This window comes from Cetorhinus maximus, chromosome 36 (assembly GCF_964194155.1).
Source record: "Cetorhinus maximus chromosome 36, sCetMax3.hap1.1, whole genome shotgun sequence".
In the NCBI taxonomy this organism is placed as follows: domain Eukaryota; kingdom Metazoa; phylum Chordata; class Chondrichthyes; order Lamniformes; family Cetorhinidae; genus Cetorhinus; species Cetorhinus maximus.
Genome location: NC_135914.1, coordinates 7,541,929 through 7,560,390, shown reverse-complemented (window position 1 = coordinate 7,560,390; position 18,462 = coordinate 7,541,929). Strand labels below are relative to the sequence as shown.

The window sequence follows — 18,462 nt, the reverse complement described above, 5'->3', positions numbered from 1 at the left end:
CAGGACAGGTATAGCACGGGGTTAGATACAGAGTAAAGCTCCCTCTACACTGTCCCCATCAAACACTCCCAGGACATGTACAGCACGGGGTTAGATACAGAGTAAATCTCCCTCTACACCGTCCCCATCAAACACTCCCAGGACAGGTACAGCACGGGGTTAGATACAGAGTAAAGCTCCCTCTACACTGTCCCCATCAAACACTCCCAGGACAGGTACAGCACGGGGTTAGATACAGAGTAAAGCTCCCTCTACACTGTCCCCATCAAACACTCGCAGGACAGGTACAGCACGGGGTTAGATACAGAGTAAAGCTCCCTCTACACTGTCCCCATCAAACACTCGCAGGACAGGTACAGCACGGGGTTAGATACAGAGTAAAGCTCCCTCTACACTGTCCACATCAAACACTCCCAGGACAGGTACAGAATGGATTATACACTGTACCGTTAATTTTTGTCTTACAAAACTCCTGCTAAGTGTTTTTGGATGTTTTACTGTGTTGAAGGTGCTGTTCAGATGGAAGTTGTGACTGATGTCTCCCTCTGGTGGTGGGAGTATGACTTCAGGCCGTGTACTGACTGCCCAGTGTCCAGCCCCCCCACTGCAAGTGGTTCCAACACTTACATAAACCACCAGGCTCTCCGTTGTTGGCCCCTCAGCGTAGAAGGACTCTCCGCTGGTCTCGGTCGGTCGCTTGTACATGAACGTGGTCCCCGCTGCCTCGTACTTCCCCGGCCGATCGATGGCCCAGTTCCCGTTGATTATCGATCGGCCCGATCGGCTCCTCAGGGCTGCGTCAGAAAGGCGGGAGGAAGGAATCAGGCAGCTTCAGAGCAACGGCCAGGCGTAACTGACTCAGCAGCCTCCCCGATGGCGAGGCGGGGAATAGCATGGTGCGGTGCCACACCAAGACAGCAGGGCCAGGGCTGGCGCATGTCTGGACCCTGTCTCACCCCACAGTCTGTCCGTCAGCCTCAGCGACCCAAAGCACTGAACCTCACGTCCGGGCTTCGGTCGCCTGCAGACTCCGAATATCCTGGCCTTCACTTGGCCGGCCTCAAACCTCCCCAACGTTCCCCTGTCCCGTACCCTAACTCGGGCCAAGATGCATTGATTCATCGCCATCCCTCCCCCGCTCCCCACTGCTGACCTACGCTGGGTCCCATTCTGGTAACACTTCACGAGATCAAAATTCTCACCCTCGTTTGCAGACCCCTTCACGGCCTCACCCAAACCCGCCTCCCCACACCACTATCTCCTTGAACAACGCTTTCAAAGAGGTGGTATCACCATGATGGGCTGAATGGCCTCCTTCTAGCTATCCAAATCCAGGATGGGCTGAATGGCCTCCTTCTAGCTATACAAATCCAGGATGGGCTGAATGGCCTCCTTCTAGCTATACAAATCCAGGATGGGCTGAATGGCCTCCTTCTAGCTATCCAAATCTATGATGGGCTGAATGGCCTCCTTCTAGCTATCCAAATCTACGATGGGCTGAATGGCCTCCTTCTAGCTATCCAAATCTACGATGGGCTGAATGGCCTCCTTCTAGCTATCCAAATCCACAATGGGCTGAATGGCCTCCTTCTAGCTATCCAAATCCAGGATGGGCTGAATGGCCTCCTTCTAGCTATCCAAATCTACACCGGGCGATTGAAAGACCCAGAATGACCCGCCACTCCTCCGACCCCGCTCTGCAGCCCACCTCACCGCCCACGCCCAGCCCCCAACACACCCTGCTTCCCCGCGCCCCCCTCCAAGGCAGAGCATGAATGCACGCTGGTTAGCTCGGTGTGATTCATTCACTGGGCGAATAGCCTCCACGCACCTCGACCCCGCCCCCCCCCCCCCCACCCCACCCTCCCCCACCTTCCCCACCGCTCACCCAGGTAGTTCCGACTCCTGGCCACCTCAGTCACGTTAATTTTCGTCGCTCCGACGGGGATCTCGATGATCTTCTGGTAGCCGACGTTGACCTGGGAATCCTCGAACATCCCGAAGACCCGCTGGCAGGAGGAGCCGTCCCCCCCGCACACTCCGCACTTATCTGGCTGCGCGGCTGAGCCCAGCATCCCATCGCAGCCTGCCGTCTGCAGCGAGGGTGGGGGGCGGGGGCAAGGGCGAGAAGAGGAGAATCAGAAAGGAGGAGCTGGCAGCAGGACAACAACAGCTTGCATTGATATAGCACCTTTAACGTAGTAAAACATGAGTATCGCTGACAGAAGAGACGTAAACTTATCAACAGAATACCAGCTGTAAAGGCAACAACAATTTATACTGCACGGGAAGAGAGTGCCAACTGGCTGGAAAGTGGACTCTGATTGGGTAGGAGAACATCCCAAGGCGATTCACAGGAGCGTCATCACCAAGTCCCACAACGAAATGCTAAGACGGGCGACCAAAAGTTAGATCAAAGGGATCGGTTTCAAGGAGCATCATTAAGGAGGGGCGGAGAGGTTTAGGGAGGGAGCTCCAGAGCTCAGGGCCCACCAGGCAGCTGAAGGCACGGCCGCCAATGGTGCAGCGATGGGAATCAGGCGATGTACGAGAGGCCGGAATTGGAGGAGCGCAGAGATCTCGGAGGGGTATGGGGGCTGGAGGAGGTTACAGAGATAGGGAGGGGTGTAGGGGCTGGAGGAGGTAGCAGAGATAGGGAGGGGTGTAGGGGCTGGAGGAGGTTACAGAGATAGCGGGGGCTGGAGGAGGTTACAGAGATAGGGAGGGGTGTAGGGGCTGGAGGAGGTAGCAGAGATAGGGAGGGGTGTAGGGGCTGGAGGAGGTTACAGAGATAGGGAGGGGTGTAGGGGCTGGGGGAGGTTACTGAGATGAGGGGGGTGTAGGGGCTGGAGGAGGCTACAGAGATAGGGAGGGGTGTAGGTGCTGGAGGAAGTTACAGAGATAGGGAGGGGTGTAGGGGCTGGAGGAGGTTACAGAGATAGGGAGGGGTGTCGGGGCTGGGGGAGGTTACTGAGATAGGGAGGGGTGTAGGGTCTGGAGGAGGTTACTGAGATAGGGAGGGGCAGAATTTTGAACAATGTGGTTAGGAGGTATTCCCCGTTCACTCTCTCACCCTTATAGGATGGTGGAACAGATTGTCGGTTACAATACCTGGTTACCCATTACCAGCGAGTCATCTAGACTAACGTCGAGATCTGCACAGCTGACATCCAAGGGGGTTAAAGCAGCAGGGGTAGGGATGAGGAGAGCGGAACAGAGGGGTGTGAGGCGGAGACAGCGAGAAGCACTCACCAGGCAGAGGCCACCCACACACACGTCGGTGGAGTTTGCCTCACAGGGGGTCCCGTCCAGCACCCGGTCTGCATGTCGAACATAGAACCTGTAGCCTGACGGACGGCAGTTCAGCTCACACTGCTGGTCCTTCCGCACTACAACACAGATACACTCAATGTTACTCCTTAGTGGGGTAGCAGACAGCAATCTCTCTCCCTTCAGGGGGTCTCTGACAGCGAGGGTCAGTATACAGGGGTCTCTGATAGCGAGAGTCAGTATAAAGGGGTCTCTGATGGCGAGAGTCTGTATAAAGGGGTCTCTGACAGCGAGAGTCAGTATAAAGGGGTCTCTGATAGCGAGAGTCAGTATAAAGGGGTCTCTGACAGCGAGAGTCAGTATAAAGGGGTCTCTGATAGCGAGAGTCAGTATAAAGGGGTCTCTGATGGCGAGAGTCAGTATAAAGGGGTCTCTGACAGCGAGAGTCAGTATAAAGGGGTCTCCGATAGCGAGAGTCAGTATAAAGGGGTCTCTGACAGCGAGAGTCTGTACAAAGGGGTCTCTGACAGCGAGAGTCTGTATAAAGGGGTCTCCGATAGCGAGAGTCAGTATAAAGGGGTCTCTGACAGCGAGAGTCAGTATAAAGGGGTCTCCGATAGCGAGAGTCTGTATAAAGGGGTCTCTGACAGCGAGAGTCTGTATAAAGGGGTCTCCGACAGCGAGAGTCAGTATAAAGGGGTCTCTGACAGCGAGAGTCTGTATAAAGGGGTCTCTGATAGCGAGAGTCAGTATAAAGGGGTCTCTGACAGCGAGAGTCAGTATAAAGGGGTCTCTGACAGCGAGAGTCAGTATAAAGGGGTCTCTGACAGCGAGAGTCAGTATAAAGGGGTCTCTGATAGCGAGAGTCAGTATAAAGGGGTCTCCGACAGTGAGAGTCAGTATAAAGGGGTCTCTGATAGCGAGAGTCTGTATAAAGGGGTCTCTGATAGCGAGAGTCAGTATAAAGTGGTCTCTGACAGCGAGAGTCAGTATAAAGGGGTCTCTGACAGCGAGAGTCAGTATAAAGGGGTCTCTGACAGCGAGAGTCAGTATAAAGGGGTCTCTGATAGCGAGAGTCTGTATAAAGGGGTCTCTGACAGCGAGAGTCAGTATAAAGGGGTCTCTGACAGCGAGAGTCAGTATAAAGGGGTCTCTGATAGCGAGAGTCTGTATACAGGGGTCTCCGACAGCGAGAGTCAGTATAAAGGGGTCTCCGATAGCAAGAGCTTGTGCAGGAGGATATACAACTGATGCCAGAATGCTCCCTGACTCCGAATGCTGTCTGCAGGATCACGGGGCGAGCATTTACTAACTAATCTTTGACCGAGTGTGATAGTTTGATCAGGTCACGATGACTTTTGGGACTCCAAGTGGGACCCCACACAGATCGCACCCCAACCTGATTCTCCCCTCATCTGCCACACACACACACACACACGCAGACACAGCATTTGATCCAGTTGTGTAATCATTTCATTCCAGACATAGAGAAGTACACAGATGCAAAATAATACCCCCATGTAAGCAGCAGGGGATTGAGCCATGATTCCAAATATCGCCGGCCTCTAACACCACATTACATCCAAATCCACACCGTCTCAGAACCAGCGCTCAGTCCATAGCGAGGTCGCCTGATCCCCACTCCAGACACCTGAGCACAAAATCCAGGCTGACACTCCACAGTACTGAGGGAGCGCCGCACTGTCGGAGGGTCGGTACGGAGGGAGCGCCGCACTGTCGGAGGGTCAGGACTGAGGGAGCGCCGCACTGTCGGAGGGTCAGTACTGAGGGAGCGCCGCACTGTCGGAGGGTCAGTACTGAGGGAGCGCCGCATTGTCGGAGGGTCAGGACTGAGGGAGCGCCGCACTGTCGGAGGGTCGGTACTGAGGGACCCATAAATCAACAATTTTGACTATGAAACCACATCGATTGTTGCAAAAACCCATCTGGTTCTCCAACAGCCTCTCGCTCCTCTCCGTATCGGTGACCATAAAGCATCGGTCGGCGACAAAAAACCCCTTCCGGTTCACTAATGCCTCCTTTAGGGGGGAGAAATCTGCCCCTCCTTACCCCGGTCTGGCCTACAGGTGACTCCAGACCCCACAGCCGTGTGGTCGATTCTTAACTGCACCCCCCCAACCCCCCACCCCCTCAGTTCGAGGGGCAATTATAGGGGACGGGGCAAACGAACGCTGACCCCCTTGCCAGCGACGCCCACGCTCCCAGAAAGAATTTTCTAAAATAATAAATCAAAAACGTTCAACAAGCAACGCACCAAAAAAAAAAAAAAAATCTCTTCTCGAGCTGCGTATTTTTCTTTTGGCCTCAGGAATGATGTTCTTTGTCTGGAGTGGAGCTGGCTATTCGCGGAGGGCTGGTGGTGACCTTGAGTGAGGCCCATTGGCAGGGGAGAGGCTGGGGGTGGAATGGCTCATGGCTTATTCTCGGAGTTACAGGCCACAGACGCGCCCCCCCCTCCTCCCCGGGGCGGTGGGCCCAGGTTGAAGCCGTCTCTCCGACACATGATAAACAGTGCGAGAAAATAAACAACTGGGCCAGGGGTTTTTTTTTTTACAATCCCAGCTGGTTCCAGGCCTGCAAGAAACTTGGCAGCGAGACTGTGAGAAAAATTAGTGACACTGCGTTCCATTAAAACACACACACACACACCAAACCTCAAGCCGCGATCTGCAGGGCCATTTCCAGTCACGAACAATCTGGGAGGCGGTGGGGAGGGAGGTGGGGGGAGGGAAGGCGCTTGTTCTGCACCCCCCCCCGAGGGACTGCGGACTCCCCAACATATGCTCCCCGGGGGCATTCGCGAATCGGTCAGCCACTCTCCAGCCTCAGAGCCAGTAGGACGCCGGCCTCGGGCGTGGGTTCGCACCCCACTCCCCGAGGCTCGAGCTCATGACCCTCAGGCCGCCACTCCATGCCAGGGCGGGGGGGGGGGGGGGGGGGGTGCCGCACTGTCGGAGGGTCAGCGCCGAGGGAGCGCCGCACTGTCAGAGGGTCAGTGCTGGCGGAGTGCTGCACTGTCGGAGGATCAGCGCGGAGGGAGCGCCGCACTGTCAGAGGGTCAGTGCTGAGGGAGCGCCGCACTGTCAGAGGGTCAGTGCTGGCAAAGTGCTGCACTGTCGGAAGATCAGCGCGGAGGGAGCGCCGCACTGTGTCATGACAGCAGATCACAGCCCCAAATTACTTACAGGTATATTAAACTTTTTAAAGGAAGACGCGTTTTTTTATAAAAAGACATACAAGCAAAAGCTGGCTGAGAATGTAAAGTAACACTTTCTGGAAAATTCCTATGTGGATTATACTTGACCGATGAGCCCGGAGAGAACATGGAATGTCGCACCTAAACAGGTGCCAAGGCCTAATTCAGACAGAAACGCTTGAAAGGAAGAAATGCAATGGATAGGACTGAACTTTAATCTCCTGTGGTTGTGGAGACAATGGAGACCGATTACCACATCTCAGCAGAATCCATCTCCTGTTGAGTTAAATCTCAGAATGTGGAAATGGTCTGAGTTGAAAGAGAACAGCTTCTGGGCAAAAGACATGTTTGTTTTTTCCCTTCTAGGAATACACAAGGAAATGGGTTAAAATGCCAGCTGCCGACCTGATTGGTGTGTTCTAGTTCTGGTGTGCCAGTTTGTGCTGTGAGGGTCACAGCAGACGAACATCAACTAGGCATCCCTGAAGCTTGCAAGCAAAAGTCTCTCTCTCTCTCTTTCTCTGCCAGTTGCTGGAGGCAAGTCAGCAAAGCCAGAGTCACAAATGAAACAAGACAGCTCCTTCAGCTATGCTGCAGGACCAAGTGTCTCCAAACCAACTGCTAAACTGTCAAACACAGATCTAACGGAATCACCCAACTTAACGGCTGCAACTTTTCGCCATCTAATCCTCATGGACAAGCCAAAGACTGATTCGTATATCTTTTTCACTTTTCTTTTCGGACTCAACTTCCCATTTCTGATCTGTGTGTATGTGTGTTGCATTTTTATTACTTTTTTCTCGGGTTTAGTAACTGATAAAAATACTCTTTCTTTGACTCAGGAAAACCTAGTTAAACTGGCTCTTTCAAAAACATAAATATACTTGGAAAAGGAATCCACGAGGGAAGTGATCCCTTTTAAATTAACCTTGTTGCAAATAACCAAGCAGATAGAACATAGAAGGGGAGCCAGTTCATCCCTCCTCACCTGGGAGCATAACAAAATTGGGATGCTATTTGGGAAGTTAACAAATTGGGATATCACATCTGCCCTGGGGACCTGTCGTAACAACTGTCAGAAGGTCAATACTGAGGGAGGGGTGTACGGGCTGGAGAAGGTTACAGGAGATCAGGAGAGGTGTAGAGGCTGGAGGAAGTTACAGAGATAGGGATGGGGTGTCGGGGCTGGAGGAAGTTACAGAGATAGCGAGGGGTGTAGAGGCTGGAGAAGGTTACAGGAGATCAGGAGGGGTGTAGAGGCTGGAAGAAGTTACAGAGATAGGGAGGGGGTGTAGGGGCTTGAGGAGGTTAGAGATAGGGAGGGGTGTGGGGGCTGGAGGAGGATACAGAGATAGGGAGCGGTGCAGATGCTGGAGGAGGTTACAGAGACAGGGAGGGGTGTAGGGGCTGGAGGAGATTACAGAGACAGGGAGGGGTGTAGGGGATGGTGGAGGTTACAGAGAAAGGGAGGAGTGTAGGGGCTGGAGGAGGTTACAGAGGAGATCGGGAGGGGTGTAGAGGCTGGAGGAGGTTACAGGGATAGGGAGGGGTGTAGGGGCTGGAGGAGGTTACAGAGGTAGGGAGGGGTGTAGGGGCTGGAGGAGGTTACAGAGGTAGGGAGGGGTGTAGGGGCTGGAGGAGGTTACAGAGGTAGGGAGGGGTGTAGGGGCTAGTGAAGGTTACAGAGATAGGGAGGGGTGCAGGGGGCTGGAGGAGGTTACAGAGATAGAGAGGGGTGTAGGGGCTGGAGGAGGTTACAGAGATAGGGAGGAGGTGTAGGGGCTGGAGGAGGTTACAGAGATAGGGAGGGGGTGTAGGGGCTGGAGGAGGTTACAGAGATAGGGAGGGGGTGTAGGAGGTTACAGAGATAGGGAGGGGTGTAGGAGGTTACAGAGAAAGGGAGGGGTGTAGGGGCTGGAGGAGGTTACAGAGATAGGGAGGGGTGTAGGGGCTGGGGGAGGTTACAGAGATAGGGAGGGGTGTAGGGGCTGGGGGAGGTTACAGAGATAGGGAGGGGTGTAGGGGCTGGAGGAGGTTACAGAGATAGGGAGGGGTGTAGGGGCTGGAGGAGGTTACAGAGATAGGGAGGGGTGTAGGGGGCTGGAGGAGGTTACAGAGATAGGAAGGGGTGTAGGGGCCGGAGGAGGTTACAGAGATAGGGAGGGGTGTAGGGGGCTGGAGGATGTTACAGAGATAGGGAGGGGTGTAGGGGCTGGAGGAGGTTACAGAGATAGGGAGGGGTGTAGGGGGCTGGAGGATGTTACAGAGATAGGGAGGGGTGTAGGGGGCTGGAGGATGTTACAGAGATAGGGAGGGGTGTAGGGGGCTGGAGGAGGTTACAGAGATAGGGAGGGGTGTAGGGGCTGGAGGAGGTTACAGAGATAGGGAGGGGTGTGGTATCATTTTGTGCATCATTTTTGCACCTTCTCCTGTGCCTCCAAATCCTTTTCATAATATGGAGCCCAGAACGGTTCACAGTGCAGTGCGAGTGTGGTGACCAAGGTGTGGCACAAGTTTCACACAACAAGTCTGCTATTCAATGCTACCACTCTCGAAAAGGGTGATTCCCTCTCGTGGGAGATCTAGAACTAGGGGTCACTTATAAAAATAAGGGGTCTCCCATCCCAAGACAGAGATGAGGAGAAATTCTTTCTCTCAGAGGGCAGAGTGTCTTTGGAACTCTCTTCCTGAAAAAGCGGTGGAAGCAGAGTCTTTGAATATGTTTAAGGCAGAGCGAGATAGATACTGGATTAACAAGGGGGTGAAAGGTTATTGAGGGGCGGGGGGGGTAGGCGGGAATGTGGGGTTGAGGTTACAATCAGATCAGCCATGGTCTTATTGAATGGTGGAGCAGCCTCGAGGGGCCGAATGGCCTCCTCCTGAGGCGTTGGGTTGACGAGGGATTGCCAAAACGCCAAGTCCCTTCAAAAGGCTGTCGCCAGTATCGGAGAGCAAGACCCTCAGGTTAAAGGGAAGTGGGGCGGGGGGGGGAGGGGGAGGGGGAGGGGGGGGCGGAACCCTGTAGCTCTTAAGGTTGGGATGTCGAGGATTAATTAACATTAAAGTGGCCATTTCGCTTGCTTCCTGCTAGTCGGCCTCAATGGGGAAGGGCGTTGGGACAATGAAAGTGAGTGGGACGCCCTCTCCCCACCCACTCCCCCCAGCCCCCAACAATGCCAGGCATGGACCCAGGTGCCAAACTCTGGAACCAGGCCGCTTCTGAACACATCACCCTCGATCACAACGCCACATCGACATGCAGCTCGGAGATAGGTAATGGGGAGGAGGGGAAAGTCACAGTGGGTTCAGTGGCCCATCCATACCCCTCTCCGCCACCCCCTCCGCCACCCACCCAGGCCTCAGGATCCTCAGGGACCGGAGAAGGAGCAACTTTTTTTTTTTTTAAACGTGGTTACTTCACCCTCTCGCGGAGGGTTTCAAAGGGATGCCTGAGAGCGTCCAGCTGACCAGTCGGTGTCCTTACAGCCGTTTGTTTTATTGCTGAGGACAGATTATATCTTAAAGGGAAGTTATAATGGATATTGAGTGCGAGGATTGAGAAACATCTGCTGTAAAGACATAGGAACAAGTGAGAAACCCCCCACCCCCATCTCTCATGGTTTGTCCCTGTGCTTCATAGGGGTGATTATCGGACTCAATCTGACAGAGATAGGGGCTGGAGGAGGTTACAGAGATAGGGAGGGGTGTAGGGGCTGGAGGAGGTTACAGAGATAGGGAGGGGTTTAGGGGCTGGAGGAGGTTACAGAGATAGGGAGGGGTGTAGGGGCTGGAGGAGGTTACAGAGATAGGGAGGGGTGTAGGGGCTGGAGGAGGTTACAGAGATAGGGAGGGGTGTAGGGGCTGGAGGAGGTTACAGAGATAGGGAGGGGTGTAGGGGCTGGAGGAGGTTACAGAGATAGGGAGGGGTGTAGGGGCTGGAGGAGGTTACAGAGATAGGGAGGGGTGTAGGGGCTGGAGGAGGTTACAGAGATAGGGAGGGGTGTAGGGGCTGGAGGAGGTTACAGAGATAGGGAGGGGTGTAGGGGCTGGAGGAGGTTATGGAGATAGGGAGGGGTGTAGGGGCTGGAGGAGGTTACAGAGATAGGGAGGGGTGTAGGTGCTGGAGGAGGTTACAGAGATAGGGAGGGGTGTAGGGGCTGGAGGAGGTAACGGAGATAGGGAGGGGAGTAGGGGCTGGAGGAGGTTACAGAGATAGGGAGGGGTGTAGGGGCTGCAGGAGTTTACAGAGATAGGGAGGGGTGTAGGGGCTGGAGGAGGTTACAGAGATAGGGAGGGGAGTAGGGGCTGGAGGAGGTTACAGAGATAGGGAGGGGTGTAGGGGCTGCAGGAGGTTACAGAGATAGGGAGGGGTGTAGGGGCTGGAGGAGGTTACAGAGATAGGGAGGGGTGTAGGGGCTGGAGGAGGTTACAGAGATAGGGAGGGGTGTAGGGGCTGGAGGAGGTTACAGAGATAGGGAGGGGTGTAGGGGCTGGAGGAGGTTACAGAGATAGGGAGGGGTGTAAGGGCTGGAGGAGGTTACAGAGATAGGGAGGGGTGTAGGGGCTGCAGGAGGTTACAGAGATAGGGAGGGGTGTAGGGGCTGGAGGAGGTTACAGAGATAGGGAGGGGTGTAGGGGCTGCAGGAGGTTACAGAGATAGGGAGGGGTGTAGGGGCTGGAGGAGGTTACAGAGATAGGGAGGGGTGATGGGGCTGGAGGAGGTTACAGAGATAGGGAGGGGAGTAGGGGCTGGAGGAGGTTACAGAGATAGGGAGGGGTGTAGGGGCTGGAGGAGGTTACAGAGATAGGGAGGGGTGTAGGGGCTGGAGGGGGGTTACAGAGATAGGGAGGGGTGTAGGGGCTGGAGGAGGTTACAGAGATAGGGAGGGGTGTAGGGGCTGGAGGAGGTTACAGAGATAGGGAGGGTTGTAGGGACTGGAGGAGGTTACAGAGATAGGGAGGGTTGTGGGGCTAGAGGAGGTTACAGAGATAGGGAGGGATGTAAGGGCTGGAGGAGGTTACAGAGATAGGGAGGGGTGTAGGGGCTGGAGGTGGTTACAGAGATAGGGAGGGGTGTAGGGGCTGGAGGAGGTTACAGAGATGGGGAGCGGTGTAAGGGCTAGAGGAGGTTACAGAGATAGGGAGGGGTGTAGGGGCTGGAGGAGATTACAGAGATAGGGAGGGGTGTAGGGTCTGGAGGAGGTTACAGAGATCGGGAGGGGGTGTAGGGGCTGGAGGAGGTTACGGAGATAGGGAGGGGTGTAGGGGCTGGAGGAGGTTACGGAGATAGGGAGCGGTGTAGGGGCTGGAGGAGGTTACAGAGATAGGGAGGGGGTGTAGGGGCTGGAGGAGGTTACAGAGATAGGGAGGGGGTAGCTGTGGAGGGATTCGAGCAAGTCGGTGAGATTTTAAAATCGGCTGGATGTGGACTCAGAGCCCGTGCAGGTCAGTGAGCAGAGCGGACGATGGGTAAATGAGACCCGTCGCCAATGCAGACAGGGGCAGCAGAGTTTTGGACCAGCTAAAGTTTCGGACTCGTACAGAGCTGGAGTCCGGCCAGGAACCCTGACACCAGCCGCTCAGCAAAACCCACACCCCCCTTCTCCCAGAGTCCAACATGCACTGAGGCCAACGATCCCGCCATTCTGTCCGCCCTCCGCTCACCCGCTAGGGTCCAGGGGCTGGGGTCTGGACACCGCTCTGGGCACCGCGGACCCCGACATACAGAGATTCTAACTGCTTCCCTGAGGCTCTCCCAGTTGAAACGGTTCCAACGATCATGGATACTGGAGCCTGGATTTAAAAATATTCCTTCCTTCAGTTTATTTTTACATTTCCTGGTGTCCAGGTTTCCTTTCCAGTCTCCAGCTTCCAAGTGCGTCTGCCGCCATTAATATCCTCTGGGAACCGGGCTGTGACCACCAAGTGCTCACGTTCACCCCGTAAAACACTCTAAAAGGCCGCTAAGCATTAGTCTCTCATGACAGGTAGGTGTGTGCAGAGCCTACTCCATTGACTATATTACGGGACTAATAATCTGGAGCATGAGAGCTCAAATGGTACCATGGCTCTGTCTGAGGATAGGAATTCAGCTTCAAGTCTCTGAGTCTCCGTGAGTGTCATGCTGTCCATTGTCATAAAAATCGGCCCATGACTGGAAAGCTGCTGTCCACATCCGGTCTGGAGTCTACCAGTCACTCCAGCCCCTGCACCGATGTTACTGTGTCTCGACTGCCCATTGGTCTGACCTCCGGGCAAAGGGTTTGTAGGCTCGAGCGCTGCACTGTCGGAGGGGCAGCGCTGAGGGAGCGCCGCACTGTCGGAGGGTCAGTACTGAGGGAGCGCCGCACTGTCGGAGGGTCAGTACTGAGGGAGTGCCGCACTGTCGGAGGGGCAGCGCTGAGGGAGCGCCGCACTGTCGGAGGGGCAGCGCTGAGGGAGCGCCGCACTGTCGGAGGGGCAGCGCTGAGGGAGCGCCGCACTGTCGGAGGGCCAGTGCTGAGGGAGCGCCGCACTGTCGGAGGGTCAGTGCTGAGGGAGCGCCGCACTGTCGGAGGGTCAGTACTGAGGGAGCGCCGCACTGTCGGAGGGCCAGTCCTGAGGGAGCGCCGCACTGTCGGAGGGTCAGTACTGAGGGAGCGCTGCACTGTCGGAGGGTCAGTGCTGAGGGAGCGCCGCACTGTCGGAGGGCCAGTCCTGAGGGAGCGCCGCACTGTCGGAGGGTCAGTACTGAGGAAGCGCTGCAGTGTTGGCGGGTCAGGACTGGGGGTGTGCTGCTCCGTCAGAGGGTCCAAACAGAGCCATACAGAGGGAGCACCTCAGTGACACAGGGTAAGAGATGGGGAGGGGTGAAGGGGCTGGAGGAGGTTACAGAAATAGGGAGGAGTGTAGGGACTGGAGGAGGTTACAGAGATAGGGAGGAGTGTAGGAGCTGGAGGCGGTTACAGAGAAACGGAGGGGCGTAGGGGCTGGAGGAGGTTACAGAGATAGGGAGGGGTGTAGGGGGCTGGAGGAGGTTACAGAGATAGGGAGGGGAGTAGGGGGCTGGAGGAGATTACAGAGATAGGGAGAGTTGTAGGGGCTGGAGGAGGTTGCAGAGATAGGGAGGGGTGTAGGGGCTGGAGGAGGTTACAGAGATAGGGAGGGGTGTAGGGGCTGGAGGAGGTTACAGTGATAGGGAGGGATGTAGGGGCTGGAGGAGGTTACAGAGATAGGGAGGGGGTGTAGGGGCTGGAGGAGGTTACAGAGATAGGGAGGGGGTGTAGGGGCTGGAGGAGGTTACAGAGATAGGGAGGGGGTGTAGGGGCTGGAGGAGGTTACAGAGATAGGGAGGAGTGTAGGAGCTGGAGGAGCTTACAGAGAAACGGAGGGGGGTAGGGGCTGGAGGAGATTACAGAGATAGGGAGAGTTGTAGGGGCTGGAGGAGGTTGCAGAGAAACGGAGGGGTGTAGGGGCTGGAGGATGTTACAGAGATAGGGAGGAGTGTAGGAGCTGGAGTAGGTTACAGAGATAGGGAGGGGAGTAGGGGCTGGAGGAGGTTACAGAGATAGGGAGGGGAGTAGGGGGCTGGAGGAGATTACAGAGATAGGGAGAGTTGTAGGGGCTGGAGGAGGTTGCAGAGATAGGGAGGGGTGTAGGGGCTGGAGGAGGTTACAGAGATAGGGAGGGGTGTAGAGGCTGGAGGAGGTTACAGAGATAGGGAGGGGAGTAGGGGCTGGAGGAGGTTACAGAGATAGGGAGGGGAGTAGGGGCTGGAGGAGGTTACAGAGATAGGGAGGGGTGTAGGGGCTGGAGGAGGTTACAGAGATAGGGAGGGTGTAGGGGCTGGAGGAGGTTACAGAGATAGGGAGGGGAGTAGGGGCTGGAGGAGGTTACAGAGATAGGGAGGGGTGTAGGGGCTGGAGGAGGTTACAGAGATAGGGAGGGTGTAGGGGCTGGGGGAGGTTACAGAGATAGGGAGGGGTGTAGTGGCTGGAGGAGGTTACAGAGATAGGGAGGGGTGTAGGGGCTGGAGGAGGTGACAGAGATAGGGAGGGGTGTAGGGGCTGGAGGAGGTGAGGGAGGGAGACGGGAACCTTTCCCCCACAAACTCTCCTGCTCCTCTCTCTCCTTTTCCATCGATTCCCAAAGCATTTTTTTCACCTCCCGCCGCCTCAGCAAAGAGTCTCAGGCTGAAAACAATCTCGCCTTCCCCTCCCTGGCTGAGAGGCAGAAACGCTACCCCTCCCCCTGCCCCCAGATGAAAGCGCTGGCATCATGGAAACACATGGCCTTAATATCAAAACTTCAATCATAACATTTTGTTTCAAACTTCAGGGTGGCTGCTAACAAGTGGCCCATTCATCCAGGCCAGCGAGTGACAGGAGGCAGCTGTAGAGCGTGGAACTCGACTGCAATATATGCTGCAGATCGCAGAGGGGCACACGAGAGGGGGCAGGACACTGGGGAAGAGGGGACGGAGAGCAGAGCGGGGGAGAGGTGGAGGGGGATTGGGGGAGAAGTAGAGAGGAGGTGGACTGGGGGAGAGGTGGAGGGGAGGAGGAGAGAAAGAGGGAGAGGGGTCAAGGGGCTCAGGGAGAGGAGAGAAGGAGCGGGGAGAGTTAGAGGGGAGGGGGACTGGGGGGAGAGGAGTGACAGGAAGAGGAGAGTAGAGGAGGGAGAGGGGAGTGGGGAGAGGGTCTGGGGGAGTGGGGGAGAGGTAGAGGGGAGGGGGAGTGGGGGAGAGGTGGAGGGGAGGGGGACTGGGGGAGAGGGGAGAGGTAGGGGGGGGGGAGTGGGGGAGAGGAGTGACAGAAAGAGGAGAGTAGAGGAGGGAGAGGGGAATGGGGAGAGGGGGAGGGGGTCTGGGGGAGTTGGGGAGAGGTAGAGGGGAGGGGGAGTGGAGGAGAGGTGGAGGGGAGGGGGAGTGGGGGAGAGGGGTCAGGGGGCTCAGGGAGAGGAGAGAGGGAGAGGGGAGAGTTTGAGGGGAGGGGGACTGAGGAAGAGGAGTGACAGGGAGAGGAGAGGAGAGGAGGGAGAGGGGAGAGGGGCAGGGGACGGAGAGCTGAGGGTGGGAAAGGAGTGAGGGGGGAGAGAGAGATGAGGGGACTCAGGGAGAGGAGAGGGGGTGGGGAGGGGGAAGAGGGGAAGCCGTGTGGAGGTGGAGAAGGGAGGGAGGAGTGAGAGGGAGAGGAGTGAGGGGGCTTGGCAGGGGGAATGGGGAGAGGGGAAGTCATGCAGAGCTGCAGGGGGAGGGAGGGAGAGGGGGCTCAGGGAGGAGAAAGGGAGGGGAGTTGGGGAGAGGAGAGGGCGATGGAGAGTGGAGGGAGAGAGGGGTGGGGGAATGGGGCCAGGGAGACGGGGAGGGGTTGGGAGACGGGGAGGGGAGTGTGTGAGAGAGAGAGGTGAGGGGGACCGGGGGGAGTGGAGGGGGAAGAGGGGAGTGGGAGAGGGGAAAAAAAGAGGGTTCTCCCCGGTGCCCCAGACTCATATTTATCCCTGAACCAACATCATTAAAAACAGATGATTTGGCCATTATCACATTGCTGTGTGTGTGGGCGCTTGCTGTGCGCACACTGGCTGGTCCTGGTCCTGCATTACAACAGTGATTACACTTCAAAAGTATTTCAGGACGTCTGATGCAAGTCACATGTGAGCCTAGACAGTGTGTTGGACAGCTATTCGCCTGTGGGGGGACTCAGGCTCCTGATGCTCAGACACACTTTCTCACAGTGACCAGGCACCAAACGGCCCTGCTGGCCCCCAGATGGTTTTTAATCCAGTAAATTCCCAACTTCCTCTGCCAAATAAAGCACTTCTATCACTCTCAGATGGCAAGTATTAAATGGTTGATTGGAATCGCTTCAAACGACAGCCCGAGCAGCAGTGGCAGGGAAAGAACACCGGGCACTCGCTCCCACTGCCAAGTGGCTAAGTGAGCTGGCCAGTGCGGCTCTGAGTTATACTGACCAGCAAGACGTCAGATCCCAGCGGTGAGAGTGTGCACCTGACCAGAATACGAGTGTGTGTGTTGTAAGTGTGCGTGCGTAGGTGTGCACATGTGTGTGTGTGTGTGCAAGCATGCACGCGCGTGTGTGTGTGTGGTGTGAGTGGGTGTGTACACATGGCCTGAATGTGTATGTGAGTGTGTTAGTGTGGGTGAGAATGTGCACTAGTGTGGAGGAGTGTGCATGCGTGCAGCCTGAGTGTGTGCCAGAGTGTGAGAGTGACTCTACACGAACCTAAGAGTGTGTGCGCGCGAGCGTGAGAGTGTGAGCGTGAGGGTGTGCGTGAGCGTGAGGGTGTGCGTGAGCGCGAGGGTGTGTGTGAGCGCGAGGGTGTGCGCGCGAGCGAGGGTGTGCGCGCGAGCGAGGGTGTGCGCGCGAGCGAGGGTGTGCGCGCGAGCGAGGGTGTGCGCGCGAGCGTGAGGGTGTGCGCGCGAGCGTGAGGGTGTGCGCGCGAGCGTGAGGGTGTGCGCGCGAGCGTGAGGGTGTGCGCGTGAGGGCGCGCGTGAGGGCGCGCGTGAGCGTGAGGGGGTGAGCGTGAGGGTGTGCGCGCGAGCGTGAGGGTGTGCGCGCGAGCGTGAGGGTGCGCGCACGAGGGTGCGCGCACGAGCGTGAGGGTGTGCGCGCGAGCGTGAGGGTGTGCGCGCACGAGGGTGCGCGCACGAGCGTGAGGGTGTGCGCGCGAGCGTGAGGGTGTGCGCGCGAGCGTGAGGGTGTGCGCGCGAGCGTGAGGGTGCGCGTGAGCGTGAGGGTGTGCGCGCGAGCGTGAGGGTGTGCGCGCGAGCGTGAGGGTGTGCGCGCGAGCGTGAGAGTGTGCGCGCGAGCGTGAGTGTACATATGCTTTGGGTGCACGCGCATATGATGTGTGCGTTTGTGTGCACGTGTTTGTATTTGATAGTGTGAATGCGCTGGATCTGCTAAAAGTGTGTTTGAGTCTACGTGCTGAGTGCATGTGGTAGCTTTCTCGTGCTGGACGTCAGTGCACGTGTGCATGCATGTGTAAGAGAGAGAGAGTGTGGGCGTGTGAGAGTGAGTGTGAGAGTGTCGGTGTGAGTGTCTCAGTGTGTGCGTGTGTGTGCACAAGTGTAAGAGTGTTGGTGTGTGTCTACGCGTGTGCGAGTGTGTCGGTGTGTGTATATCTGTGCGCGTGCAAGTGTAAGTGTCGGTTTGTGTGTGCGCGCACATGTGTGTCAGTGCGTGAGAGCTCCAGTGTGTGTGTGCAGGTATAAGGTATTAAACGGCAGTTGGCTCGTCTCCATCCCCTTCTCACCCTCCACCCCTCCCCAGATCTTGCTGAGCGTATTCAGCAAGGGAAAGGGATGGGCTTGGCTCTCAAGCCACATGCTCAACTAACACACAGACTGTTTCAGAGAGAGAGAGAGAGAGAGAGACATCAGCTACTCTGGCTGCCCTTTTCAGGCTGAAGATTGATGGCAGGGACCAAGGCCAAGAGCCAATTGTTAATGGGATTCACGACAGCTGTACTGCATGCGTTATAATTCCTTCCAGTCCTTTATTGAACCATTATTAATACACAGTCCAGGCCAGTCTACGCTGGAGAGACTGATGTGCAATTATTACACCTCCCCACCCTTTTTAACCCCTTCAAAGACTGGAAGATGGTCCAGCAGCACAGTACTGCTGCCCCGAATTAAATGTTCAACGACACACCTCCCGGGGCACCTCCCCCAGCATGCGCCTCCGATACAGGAGACTCTGCGCCGCGAGCACCGAAGACGGAGGGGTTTTTCTGCGACTCCTGGGAGAGACAGATCCCTAGCGGCGAGAGAAACAGGGTCCGGGTTTCCCCCCGCCCCCAGGACCGGAGAGTTGTTGCTGGTGAGGCTGATGCCATTCCGAGCAGGGTGGGAATCGGCCTGTGGCTGCGATGCCACCCACGGCCGAATATCCCGCCCGCACCTGGGGTGAGGATAACTGCTCGGCGCCCGGTGAGGGGTCCACGGTGGAAGTTGCTTTACAATTGGCGCGGCG

The 18,462-nt window shown here is 56.5% G+C and overlaps 1 protein-coding gene across 1 annotated transcript in view; it reads right to left on the bottom strand.

Annotated features, from left to right (window-relative positions):
• LOC144672304 (thrombospondin type-1 domain-containing protein 4-like) overlaps window positions 1-3,384 on the bottom strand; it is a 31,792-nt gene extending 28,408 nt beyond the window's left edge. Inside the window, exons 1-3 of the mRNA XM_078534165.1 lie at window positions 3,253-3,384; window positions 1,889-2,093; window positions 628-794 (exon numbers count right to left, since the gene is read on the bottom strand). Of these exons, the coding sequence (XP_078390291.1) occupies window positions 628-794; window positions 1,889-2,075 (354 nt within the window). The 5' untranslated portion in view covers window positions 2,076-2,093; window positions 3,253-3,384. The remainder of the gene's footprint in view (window positions 1-627; window positions 795-1,888; window positions 2,094-3,252) is intronic.
• Between the last annotated feature and the right edge of the window lie 15,078 nt (window positions 3,385-18,462).